The sequence below is a fragment of the Pinus tabuliformis genome, chromosome 2_2 (assembly GCF_031772625.1).
Source record: "Pinus tabuliformis cultivar Carrire ecotype Pingquan chromosome 2_2, CPIR1, whole genome shotgun sequence".
In the NCBI taxonomy this organism is placed as follows: Eukaryota; Viridiplantae; Streptophyta; class Pinopsida; order Pinales; family Pinaceae; genus Pinus; species Pinus tabuliformis.
In genome coordinates, this window is record NC_142300.1 from 331858335 (window position 1) to 331870792 (window position 12458).

Here is a 12458-nt window from a genome sequence, read left to right on the forward strand (position 1 = left end):
CTAGCAATTGTTGATTGTGGGCCTTTGAAGGTGATTATTATTTTTCACCAAACCTTGAAGATTTTGAATCAATTTCTAATAGGATTCATGCCCAATGGTCTTTTCTTTGATACCCAACCAAATCTATCATTCTTACAAGTTAAATCCGGCCACCAGGGATATTAAAGACCTGTTGCTATTGTGACCTAGAGTAGCAGAGTTAATGAGAGACCCCTCTCCATATTGAAGGCCAAATTTCAATCTCAAAGTGGTTAGAGGTTACCATGGGGATTTTCACCATCATATCTTGGTGAAATTTTGAGTGATAACATCTTGGCATCGTTGCAAAGGAAGCGAAGGCTTTAAGTAAATTACCCCATAGAACGACAATGTTTCAGATCTGATTACTAAAGGTGAACAACAATCAGACACATGAGAATGGTTGTGCATATTTCACTTGGAGACTCCATTGTCAGGGAGATCCAGAGATCAAAGCAATAAGGGCGACTCCATTGTCTGAAGGATCGATAGCCTAAAGGGTATCACTGGTGACTCCACTGACTGAAGATGGATTCCATAGAAGCGTGTAGATCTATAAGGTATGCTCCTATGAATCATTCACACATTCCAGGTTTTCGAAATCGTCTACATAGAATAGATTGAAAAGCATACCTTCCAACATTCAAAGACACAAATGATGATGATGCTACTCTTCATTTCATTAAGTTTCACATGCATGCACGTAAGCTAATAGTTTATCACGAAGACTTCTTGATGAAAATGTTTATGGCAACCTTAGAAGAAAAGGAAAGATCCTGGTATGAAGGGTTGCCACCTGCTAATCTTATTCTCTTAAAGATTTCCATGTAGTTTTTTATGAGCATTATAAAAAGTTCCACCCATATTTGTTGTTGGTTCAAAATTTTTGTGAGCATGTTGAAAGTTTCGTTCAACACCTTGAAAGTTTTTATGGTGATGAAGGGTTCATGGATGAAGATCAAATAATCATTGTATGAAAATTCATTTCAACATCATGGCGAGGTGTTAGAGGCTAGTTGTCATGATATTAAGGAAAACTTATAGCAAACAATAACTTCTCCCTAATCTGGAAATGAAATAGATCAAAATCTTGATGTAGAGATTCATGTCCTTCTCCTGAAGATGTTCAGATTTTATGTGATCAAGATACAAGTGAGGAAAACCAATCAAATGGTTTTTCAAGGCATTCATTTTTTTTAGTTTTTGTTTCATCAAATTTTTCATGAAATTGTATATGTGAAAACTGTAGGCAGTGAACCCATTTATGATGATAAATACCCAAAGTTGCAAGAAAATAGTGAAGACATTGTTCAGGATTTTATGCCTTTTCAGGAGTTTGATTTTGAGAGTTTAGAGAATCAAGATGATATTCTTGTTGAATCACATCAAAGGTTTATGTTAGAAATTCATGTTATACATAATGAGGCTCTTCCTTTTGAGGCTTTCCAAAACTATTTAAAGTCTTTCCTTGTAGATGAGGAAAATGATAAACAAACTATTTCTTTCTCATTTGGGAACAATCACAAAGTTTATAATGAAAAGCTTTATGAAATGGAACAAGGAGTAACATCTAGAGATCATGGTTACTCTTTCCTTCTTGCTAATAAACACATATTATTTTTTCATTTTCTCAAGGAATCTTTTGCATTTTTATTTGAATCATTAAAGGAAATGAGTATTACAATTTTCATGATCAAAGGAGACAGTTTCAAATGGTATGATGGGTTGTCATTTTTAAAGGATTTCCTTTTGTTTGAAAAGAGTGAAATCATAAACTATTTAAGTAGCCATCTGATGTCATGGTTGCATTGACATTTTTGTATCACTTGATCAAGTGACTTTTGTTTCAATTTAGTAGGTAGGAGTGATGAATAAGCTCACTTTTTGAACATCCTTTTAGTGGTTTTCAGTTTTGAGTTTTCAACAATAAGTTTTTCAATGTTCAATTTTCAGTTTGGGTTTGGTTCAATTGCAGAATGAGTTGGTTGTAGGTCAGGTCACAGGTTTCAGATTTGGAAAATGAATTGATTTTCAGAGTTTGGGAGCCACCCAATGTCTAGGCACTAGGTCTACGGGGTCCTTTGCTGCCTCTCAAGGTGACAACATCCCCATTAGATCCATATGTTATCACATTCAAAGTTTGGTGGACAGTTCAATTAGGGCCCCAAGACCAACAAAATCTAGAGGGTAAAACAAGCTCCAACAACCAATATGGACCTCTTGCTAGAGGCAGCAAAAACACTAAAATAAATATTTTAAGACAACACTATCAAATGTCTTGTCAGTGACATTTTTGCTATGTTTTGAAAAAATGATGCCAGTTAATCTGTCAGCGCCAGAATCTGCCTTGTTTTTGGCAAGCACTGACATATTATTTGTCAGCGCTTTTGCAATTTTCATATTCACAATGTATGCCTAGTTGATCTGTCAGCACTTGAATAATATGCATATTTTGAGGCTACGATAAAGAGATTGGTTAGGAAAAAACTCTATGGAGATCAATTTTACATAGTAAATATCATTTTTGGTTAAATCAAGTCAGGGACATGAGGAATAGATGTTATGATGATCACATCAAAAGAAAAACAAGGAATTTACACACTTTCAGCCGACTCTCCAGCTACAACTCCACTTTTTTGATACAACAATTCACCATGGATCATAATTCAATGTTAACACACCAGTGGTTTTCATATGAATATATTTTCAGATTTAGTTTAAAATCCCGTTTTAGCTACTGTATTCAAGTGCAGTTTCCGAACAGGTGCAGTTTCCGAACAGTTGGAACTAAATTTTTTAAAATCGGAAGAGGTTTTTGGCAGGAACGAACCCATTAACAAAAAAAACTCTCGGTTTTTACACAACTTTCATGGTTTAGAAGATTTGAAGGAATATTTTCAGCCCATTTTTCTAGATTTAAATATTAAATAATTTCCTATTTTAGCCATCAACTTTGGGCAAAGTTTTCAAGAAGTGAAATTGAATTTTCCAAATATGAAAGAGGCTTTTGTCAGGAAAAAACTCATTTACAAAAACCTCTTTTAATTTTTACACAAATATCACGGTTTGGGAGTTACAAAGGCATATTTTGACCCTCTTTTTTATAAATTCACTAGAAAAAGCTCATAGATAGTTGTTGATGAGCGACCTCATCAATTCAAATTGGGGATCAGATATGACCATCTCCTTGATTGTTCCAAAAAACAAACTAAATATGGATTAGAAGGTTTTCATATTGATTTCTTTTGGATCTTGATTTCTTTTTGATATTTTGTTAAATGTTGTAATTAAACTTTGCAAATATTATGGACCTCAAAACTGATGTAATTTTTGTATAAATTAGATAGAAAAGTAGAGAGAAGGGTTGGACATTAAGAGAAGAAAAAAACTATTGTAACTGTGTTCATTGGAAATTAATGAAAGATATTTTGGAATAAGTACAAGGGTTTTTGTTCCAGAGATTCCTTTTTTAAGTAATTGTGGTATTTATCTCAGTGTTGTATTTCCTTCTTTGTTTATCATTATATGTGTACCTTCTTATCTGAATTACAAATCAGATGTAAAATTCATGTGACAGTGCTCTATATCTCATATTCAGATATTCACCTTTCAACTGATGAGTTTATATATAATTCCTCATACTGTTGCTCTATTTTAAACTTTGAATGTACTCCTCTTCATCCTTCCATGCTATGAATGAAAGGATGTCTAGAAATTGTTGATTGTGGGCCTTTGAAGGCGATTACTCTTTTTCACCATGCTATGAAGATATTGAGTCAATTTGTAATAGGAGTACATTCCCAATGGTCTTTTCCTTGATCCCCAACCAAATCTATCATTCTTACAAGTTAAATTTGGTCACCATGCATATTAAAAACCTGTTTCTATTGTGACCTAGAGTAGCATAGTTGATGAGAGATCCCTCTCTAGATTGAAGGGTCAAATTTCAATCCCAAAATTTTTAGAGATTACCTCAGGGCTTTTCACCATCACAGTGTGGTGAAATTCTAAGTGATAACACCATCTTAGTTTAAAACATCCATGCATGTTAGGCTCGTGTGCTTGAAGCCATTTGGCATGTCATAGCAGGATCGCGTGCTTGAAGCCATTTAACATGTCATAGTTTTATAATTTTTTTATGGTCAAATAATAATTAATGGCAATAAGTTTTAAGGAATGGGCTATGTCCCTCCCAACCATTAAGAATATTCCTTCCTAGTTCAAGTTCAAGAACACATCCTTTGTTTTTTTGGATATCAACATCTTTATTGTGTTGCCTCATGGTGTGATGGGCCTTATAAAAAATAGTGTGTTTTAAAACCCTCATATTTTTAAACATATAACTTTTATTTTCATGTTATTTGACCAATTCTTTTTATCAAGTTTTATATTATAATTCTGGAGTCTCCTAGGATTGAATGTTTTTTAAGAATATTTTCCTAAGCGAGATGTTAGACTTTAAAGTGAAAGGATATTAGATTGAGTGTTTTGGTGACAAGAATTTCTTATAGATTCTCTAGAAATTCTTATTCCAATTAGAAAAAAGAGATGTAAGCCTTTAAAGAGAGCATATGTTTTTGTTTAATTGTTGATCTCATTCCTAAGCCCCAGGCAAAGGTTAATTCTATCATTTCATTCGGGTAGAGAATAACCCCTCTCTATCTAAGTAAAACAATGACTCAAATTATTAAAAATTCAAATTTACAAAGATGTTTGAAATTTATATGTAAAGTTTAATTTCAAAAAGATGTTAGTTTTTTTAAGTATTTTATTTTTTATTTTTAAAATGAATATTTGTTAAATATGTTCATATAATTAGTAGTACAAATTAAGAAAGTTTTAATTTTAAATATTTTAATATAACTTGATAAGCATATTTCTATGATAGGTATCAAGGCACTCACCTCATGATACATCTCTCATTGCCAATAATATACATGGAATTATATCAGTAGTAGTCAAGGATAAAGGGTTGAAATATATTCCATGGATCGGGTTAAATCTCTACCATCCACTTCTTGATATTGTTAAAATTATGGATCACTACCCAGGTTCAAATCCTTGAAAATGACACCCATGACCTGTCATAGTAAGGTTGAAGGGATAAGCGTTTCGTTGGAGTCTGGGATCCCAATTCCAGTATTGGTGGTCTCCAGATGTCTTGGTCCTATGTTGAATTATGAGTGATATATGTGGCTTGCGGGCTGTCGAATATGTCTGGGGAGGTTGCTAGATTCCCATCAACCATTTTTTCGTTGAAAAATTATGGAATCTCTATACCAAAATAGACATACCTATCAACATAATAATACTAGCACAACCTTCTAAATTAAATGACTAGTAAATACAGATATGAATCAATCCATAATAAGCATCAAAACAATTATTTAATAATACATCCCTTTGTCTTTTTCTTTCTTTTTTATTTTTGAAGTTAGACACTTTGCATCAAGTCAAATGAGGATTACATAGACAAAAAGAAAGTATGCTACTAGTCTGCCTGAAGGGAAGCTACACCAGTAACATAATTTTAGTGTCTTGAGGTTGCTAAGACCTTGTTTAACTAGAACACCTTGTAAATAGAAACTTATAAAAATAGACTAGTTATGCCAAACCTTGACATACATTGACATGAAAAAAAATACTATTGTTGCAAGCAAAAGACCAATGAGTCATAACAACTATTGGGCATAATCTCTAGCATCGGACCTATTTAGTCATTACCCTCGTCTAAGGAGAAGGAGATGTTAACTGATCTCCTAGCTAGAATGGTGAGCTTGTGGTCTACGCTACTAATTTTTCCTCCAACTTTTCCATTCTAATATAATTCTCCAGCTGAGTCCTTTTGTACCTCCCTATGTTGCTTGTGATATTCAAAAGGTGTTTAACCTTGTGCCGACCTCATGCCATGATCGATGTCCAAGTATAGTGGGAGCCACAACCCACTTTTGTGTGAGCTGCATCAAATCAAGGTGGGGGAATGTCCGTTCTAGACACTCTCCTTGGGAATAATACATTTCATGTTATTAAAATTAAAAAAAATTCATAAAATTAATGAAATTATAACTTTATTTTAAATTATTAATATTAAAATAATTAATATATAAATTAAACATGTATACATTTAAAAAAACACGGAACAAAATTATTATCCATGGAGATTTACTTCCAGTTTACCATAGATATTCTTTATGTGTAAATATGCTTTCTTACAATACCATGGTTTATCAATATCACATGCCCATAAAACCATAATTAATTTCATATGACATTGGTTTATATGACAATTTTTTAAAATTTAATCAATTTAATTAAAATATTTAAAATGACAACTATTTTGTGGATAAATCTCAACTTTTGATTTGTATGTACTATTAAACATATTCTAGAATATCCCAGAAATGTTAAATCTCTATCACCCACATAATAATTATTGATAATTAAATAAAAATTCTAGAAACTATATTCTAAAATTGGCATGTCTATCAACATAATTATATAACAATAATACATACTAAAAATGCTACTACTAAAATATACACAAAATTTCTTAATAATAAACGTCATGCAAACAAAATATCTTAACAATACACCCATCCCATAAACATCATTTTAAAATATATATATAATTAAACCACCATTCCAATAACGGAATTACTTTAATCCTACATTAAAATATTGAACGAATTGGATTTCAGAATCTGACATGGCTAAAGTTGAAAAACTTCAGACTTAGCTCAAATGTCTACAATCTCGTCCCTGTACTATCGTCAAATCGAAAGTTCTGTTTTTCAAGCCTTCTTTCATCTTTTAACACACTGTTACTTTGCGCCATGCTTGACTGATTCCATCATCCAGGTAAGGTCCAGCAAACTGAAAAATGACAGGTTCCTGGTCAGAGTTGAATTCAACAACGCTACGTTTCATTTTCATTTGCAGGGTCAAATCGTAATTATAAACAAAAGTGGAATAGTTAAACTGCGCATTTTCAACTCACATGGTCAAACTTAGATTCAATCATGCTACGTTCCACCCGTTTTTTACGTGGTCAACGTTGGATTTCGTTAGTAGAAACAAAAGTAGAATAGTTAAAATGCGCAACTCAGTTGGTCAAAGTTAGATTCAATCATGCTACGTTCCATTGCACTTTTTATTTATTTATTTACATAATCAAGTTTGATTCAATAATGTTATGTTACATCTTTAATTTACATAATCAAAATTTCAGAGATTATAGGAGAGTTAATTATTTTTACTGAGAATTAAAGAGTATAGATGTATTTGGAGTTTGGTGTTTAATTTATATTCTCAATAATAATTTTGTTAAAAGTTTATATTTTATATGAGAGTTTAGGGTAAATTGTGAATTTGGGAATTAGAAAGTGATTGTTTTTGGTGATTTTTGGTATGTAATTCATCATGTATATTCAAAAGGTCTTATTTATATATAAAGTTAAGTCAGATTTCAAATGAATTTATATATCGTATTAATTTATTTTCAAGAAGAAATGTGTCCATGTTATCAAATGGAACAATTTTCAAGAAGAAATATGGCCATGAAACAACTCCAACGCGGATCATATAGCTAATTTGAAATCAAAGCTAATTCAAAGTAAACTTTGATAGCAAAGGTAAAAAAATATATCCCCCTTAATGATTTAATCAATCAAAGTGAAGAGATAATTCCTCATAATCTAATATAATATTTTGATGCTTTGTAAAATTTAGTTTTTATTAGATTAACATTAACCCATATTAAAACACTAATCTCAACTCACCCATACATATAATATATCTAAATTGAACATATACATATAATATATCTAAATTGAACATATAATATATGTATATTGAGATTCAACTTAGTGTGTATTTGAAGATAAGAGTTATTCTTAGTTCTGGTTTTAAAATAAAGTTACAGGAGCAAAAATTGATCTCTTGGCATTTGAAGATAAAAGTTATTGTTAGTTCTGGTTTAAAAACAAATTACAGGATCAAAAGTTGATTTCTTGGTAGTGAAATTTGCACCAAGTGAAGCACGTTTATTGAACGATTTTCGTATTTTATCAGTCAAAAACGGAGGGCCATCTATCTCTTTGTGCTTGAAATATAAGATTAGACTGCAAAGCAACTTCAAGGCTCCAGCGGTAGCTGGAGACGTAGGATAAACGTAGGATAATCATAAATAACAGGACGAATCGACTCTGCGTTGCATTTGAATTTTGGAGGGGATAGCAATGGCTATGCCTCACTGGCGCCCGTGCTTGATCATCCCATTCCTCATCTTCTTTTTGCACTCTTCATCACAAACTGCGACTGTGTTTGGTCGAAAAGAACAAGACGAAGAAGCCCAGATCCTGTTGGACATGAAGTCCTCTCTAAAGGATCCCACAAACGCTTTACAGAACTGGAACTTATCATTCCAAGCAGCTGCAGCTCCTCCATGTGGGTGGACTGGAATTACGTGTACAGACGGCAGAGTGACTGATATAAATCTGGGGCACAATTTTCTGCAGGGGAAATTCCCCCCGCACCTCCTCAATTGCACTCGCTTACAGCACCTCAACCTCACTTCAAACTCTTTCACGGGTACGTTGCCGGATTTGTCCCCTTTGAAATCACTGAAGCTTCTTGATCTCTCTTACAATAGCTTCTCTGGCAAATTCCCTGTTTCAGTCGTGAATTTAACTAGTCTGATATCTTTAAGCCTCAATGACAATCCCTTCGACGGGGGTGAGATGCCCCAAGGCCTAGAGCGTTTGTCTGGGCTTACGTTGCTGCAGTTATCAAATACCAGTTTGGAAGGAATCATTCCGGACTTCATAGGTAACCTCACGAACCTAGTTGATCTGGAGCTGTCCTTCAATTATTTTTCAGGTATCATTCCTCCAGGAATTGCCAATCTTAAAAACTTACGGCGATTACAGCTCTACCACAATAATCTCTCTGGGCAAATCCCTAAGGGTTTCGGAAATCTCAGTTGCTTGCAGTTCTTTGATGCCTCCAGTAACATGATATCTGGAACGATATACGAGTTGCGTAGCTTGAAAAACCTGGTTTCTCTTCAGCTGTATGAAAATAATCTGTCTGGGCGAATACCCAATGAATTAGGATCCATGAGTTCTCTGAGAAACATCTCTCTGTACAATAATAATCTTGTTGGTTCCCTGCCTCAGAATTTGGGCAGGCTGTCTAGGCTTGAGTCCATTGATGTGTCTGCAAACCAGCTCAGTGGTCCCCTTCCCCCTGATATATGTAAGGGGGGTGGCTTGATGTACTTTCTTGCTCTTCAGAACTTTTTCACCGGAGAAATTCCCCAGTCATATGGGAATTGTCGGAGTTTGGTTCGTTTCCGAGTAAACAATAACAGGCTCCAAGGCAAGGTACCCTCTGGTATTTGGGGTTTGCCCCTTGCGACAATAATAGATTTAAGTTTCAACCAATTTGATGGGAAGATTGCATCGGATATTTTTCATGCCAAGAATCTGTCAGAGTTGTATGTGCAGAATAACCGGTTTACGGGGAATTTACCAGCAGAAATTGGAGAGGCAGCAAAGCTAATTAAGATAGATGCAAGCAACAATCGGTTAGAAGGGCAAATACCGGCTGATATCGGTAATTTGAACAGGTTGAACATACTCTATCTGCAGACGAATATGTTATCAGAACCCATACCGGATAAGCTTGCTCTCTGCAAATCTCTGAATGATTTGAATTTAGCAGACAATAGACTCACCGGACAGATTCCACCGTCTCTTGGCTCCATTGAGGTCCTCAATTCTCTTAATCTCTCAAATAATTACCTGTCTGGGCATATTCCAAAAAGCCTAGGTTATCTGAAACTCAGTTCTCTGGATTTTTCCAACAATCGATTGACAGGGCCTGTCCCAGTCCAACTCATTAGTGAGGCTGGAGATAGCAGCTTTTCTGGGAACTCTGCTCTTTGTGGAAAAGATCTGGATTCCTTGAAGCCTTGTTCTGCTTCTTCAAGCCATGGGTTTCTAAAGAAGAGATTGTTAGCTGGTTTGATCGTCACAGCCTTGGTGGTCGTTCTATTGATAGGCTTAGTAATGCTCAGACAGAACTACCAGCCTAAGGAAGATAAACTGGACAGTTCATCTTGGGAAATTAAATCTTTCCACATATTAAACTTCGATGAGCATGAGATTTTGAACTCCTTGATTGAAGAGAACATTATTGGAAGAGGGGGATCGGGCAAAGTGTATCAGGTCACCATGAGGAACCAGGTGACTGTTGCAGTGAAGCAGTTTTGGACCAGCAATAGAATGCATCACACGGAAGTTCTAAAAGATTATGGATTCAAGGCTGAGGTCGAAATCCTAGGTACTATCCGACACAAGAATATTGTGAAGCTCTATTGCTATTTCTCTAAAGGAGATTCCAAACTTTTGGTCTATCAGTACCTGCCTAATGGGAACTTATGGGACGCATTGCATGAGAGTAATGGAAAAAACTTGGATTGGCCTGTTAGGTATAACATAGCTTTAGGAGCAGCTGAGGGATTGGTTTATTTACATGACCACTGTGTTCCTCCCATAGTTCACAGAGATGTCAAGTCCACTAACATCTTGCTAGACCTGGACTTTGAGCCATATATTGCAGACTTCGGTGTGGCTAAAATCCTTAATGCTTTCGGAAGGGAGGAATCTACTGCCACTTTTGCTGGAACACATGGCTACATTGCTCCAGGTATTGTCTTTTTCATTTCCAATTTTAATCTCAGGCACTTCCACTAATACAAAGAGGACCTTGTCATAACATACAACAAACCCTTTTCACAATTCTTTGCTTAGTTAATTGGTTGGTGTGAAGAAAATCATATTAAGCTTTGAAATTGCTTTTGCATTTTTGCAGAGTGCGCCTATACAGCTAAGGTGGGCAAGCCAGCAGATGTTTACAGCTTTGGTATTGTGCTTCTGGAGCTTGTGACTGGAAAGCAGCCAATTAGTATTGAATACGGTGAAAACAGGGATATTGTTAGCTGGATTTCTAAAAAAGTTAACACTAGGGAAGCTACATTGGAGATTCTGGATCCCAGAGTATTACAGTCATTTAGGAATGATATGATACAGGTCTTGGAAATTGCCTTGGTTTGCACTAGCAAGCTGCCTGCTTTGCGGCCATCAATGAGAGAAGTGGTACAAGTGTTGGAGCGATTAAAACCATGCAGAGAGACGGGGCAAGAAGAGAAGGCCTAAATAGGACTAGCACAGTGAACTTCCCATGAATTAAGATCCCTGCATATACTAAATTTGGTGATAGGGAAACCTTTTTTATCAAGGAAAATTTTCTCCAGCTCCTCTCCGAGTATGATGGGGTGAAAAAAAACAATTCTTTAGCTTGGCAGAACCTTTTGTACACTCAAAGCGATCCCGTCGATGATTTCAGTGCAAGGGAAGGGAAATACCAGATATGTTAGCCTGCTGCCTCAGAGCAGTTAGGGATTTCTTGTTGCAGTTACTGAATAATATACACGTGTAAAGGTAATTTTTTCTTGAGATCTGATGGTGTGCAGTGTGATGGTACAATGCAGCATAAGATCTTTAGGAAATGGCAAAGTGATGTCAAATTTATTGAGCTGGGGCCATTACCTTTGTTTGACATCGGTGAATCTTCCTTGCAACTGAACTGCTCTTGACAATTAAGTCAAAGCTTCTTGGATATGCAAAACTGTCTGCAACTCGATTGTTGCGATCCTTGAGGCCTTTTTATGATATATTATTCATCGATGTGAGTGGAGCAAGGTGATAAGGCATGGCTTCTGAGTCCTGAAGGGAAGCAGAAATGCTGATGCGTGAGCAAATATGTAACACTTCCAAAGGAGGAAACCCATGTTTCTGCAGTCAATGAAAACGATGACTTAAATGCCTTTCATAAGTGACGGATAGTTACAATGAAAGGATGGCATTAATGGGAAAATGGGAAAATGCAAGTAATGGATAGTTATAATCGTCACGATCCCCATTATAGAGGGGAGGGTTACAACAAATATAGATCTACTTTAATTTAGGATTTGTTTAGAGTACAAATGGATTAAACTTTTAGAGATGTAAATTTTTTTTTGAGTGCAAAATTTGAGAAAAAGTTTGCACCTTCAGAGATTTGTCATTATCATTTAAATATATTTTAGTGTGATATGCATACTATGATTTTTTGTTCCAAAAAATTGATTGTGAATTTCAATAAAACCTAAACTACAATACAAAAAATTGAATTGAATGGATTTATTATTTTTAGTACTTTTTTTAATTGAGACGAGATTATGTTTTGCTATTATTATTTGTGGTCTTTCCATGTTATTTGTTGTTGGTTGTTTAGGGTGTTACAGCGAGTTTGGCTCAACCCACTCTCATGGCCCAACATCTAACTTTTTTAAGACTATGGTTAAAAGTAGTGCTAACAGACAACTATGGGCTAAG

The 12458-nt window shown here is 35.0% G+C and overlaps 1 protein-coding gene across 1 annotated transcript; it reads left to right on the top strand.

Moving 5' to 3' along the window:
• Positions 1-8159: 8159 nt before the first annotated feature.
• Positions 8160-12076, top strand: LOC149192628 (uncharacterized). The gene is made up of 2 exons (XM_089404660.1): positions 8160-10728; positions 10894-12076. Exons 1-2 carry the CDS (start codon positions 8256-8258, stop codon positions 11235-11237), a joined length of 2817 nt encoding a protein of 938 aa, XP_089260786.1. The 5' UTR covers positions 8160-8255; the 3' UTR covers positions 11238-12076.
• The last annotated feature ends 382 nt before the right edge of the window (positions 12077-12458 follow it).

Excerpts from the sequence above, each read along its gene's own strand:
- LOC149192628 (XM_089404660.1), top strand. The coding sequence starts at position 8,256 with ATGGCTATGCCTCACTGGCGCCCGTGCTTGATCATCCCATTCCTCATC. Across the intron at positions 10,729-10,893 it reads ACATGGCTACATTGCTCCAG|AGTGCGCCTATACAGCTAAG; the intron begins GTATTGTCTTTT and ends GCATTTTTGCAG.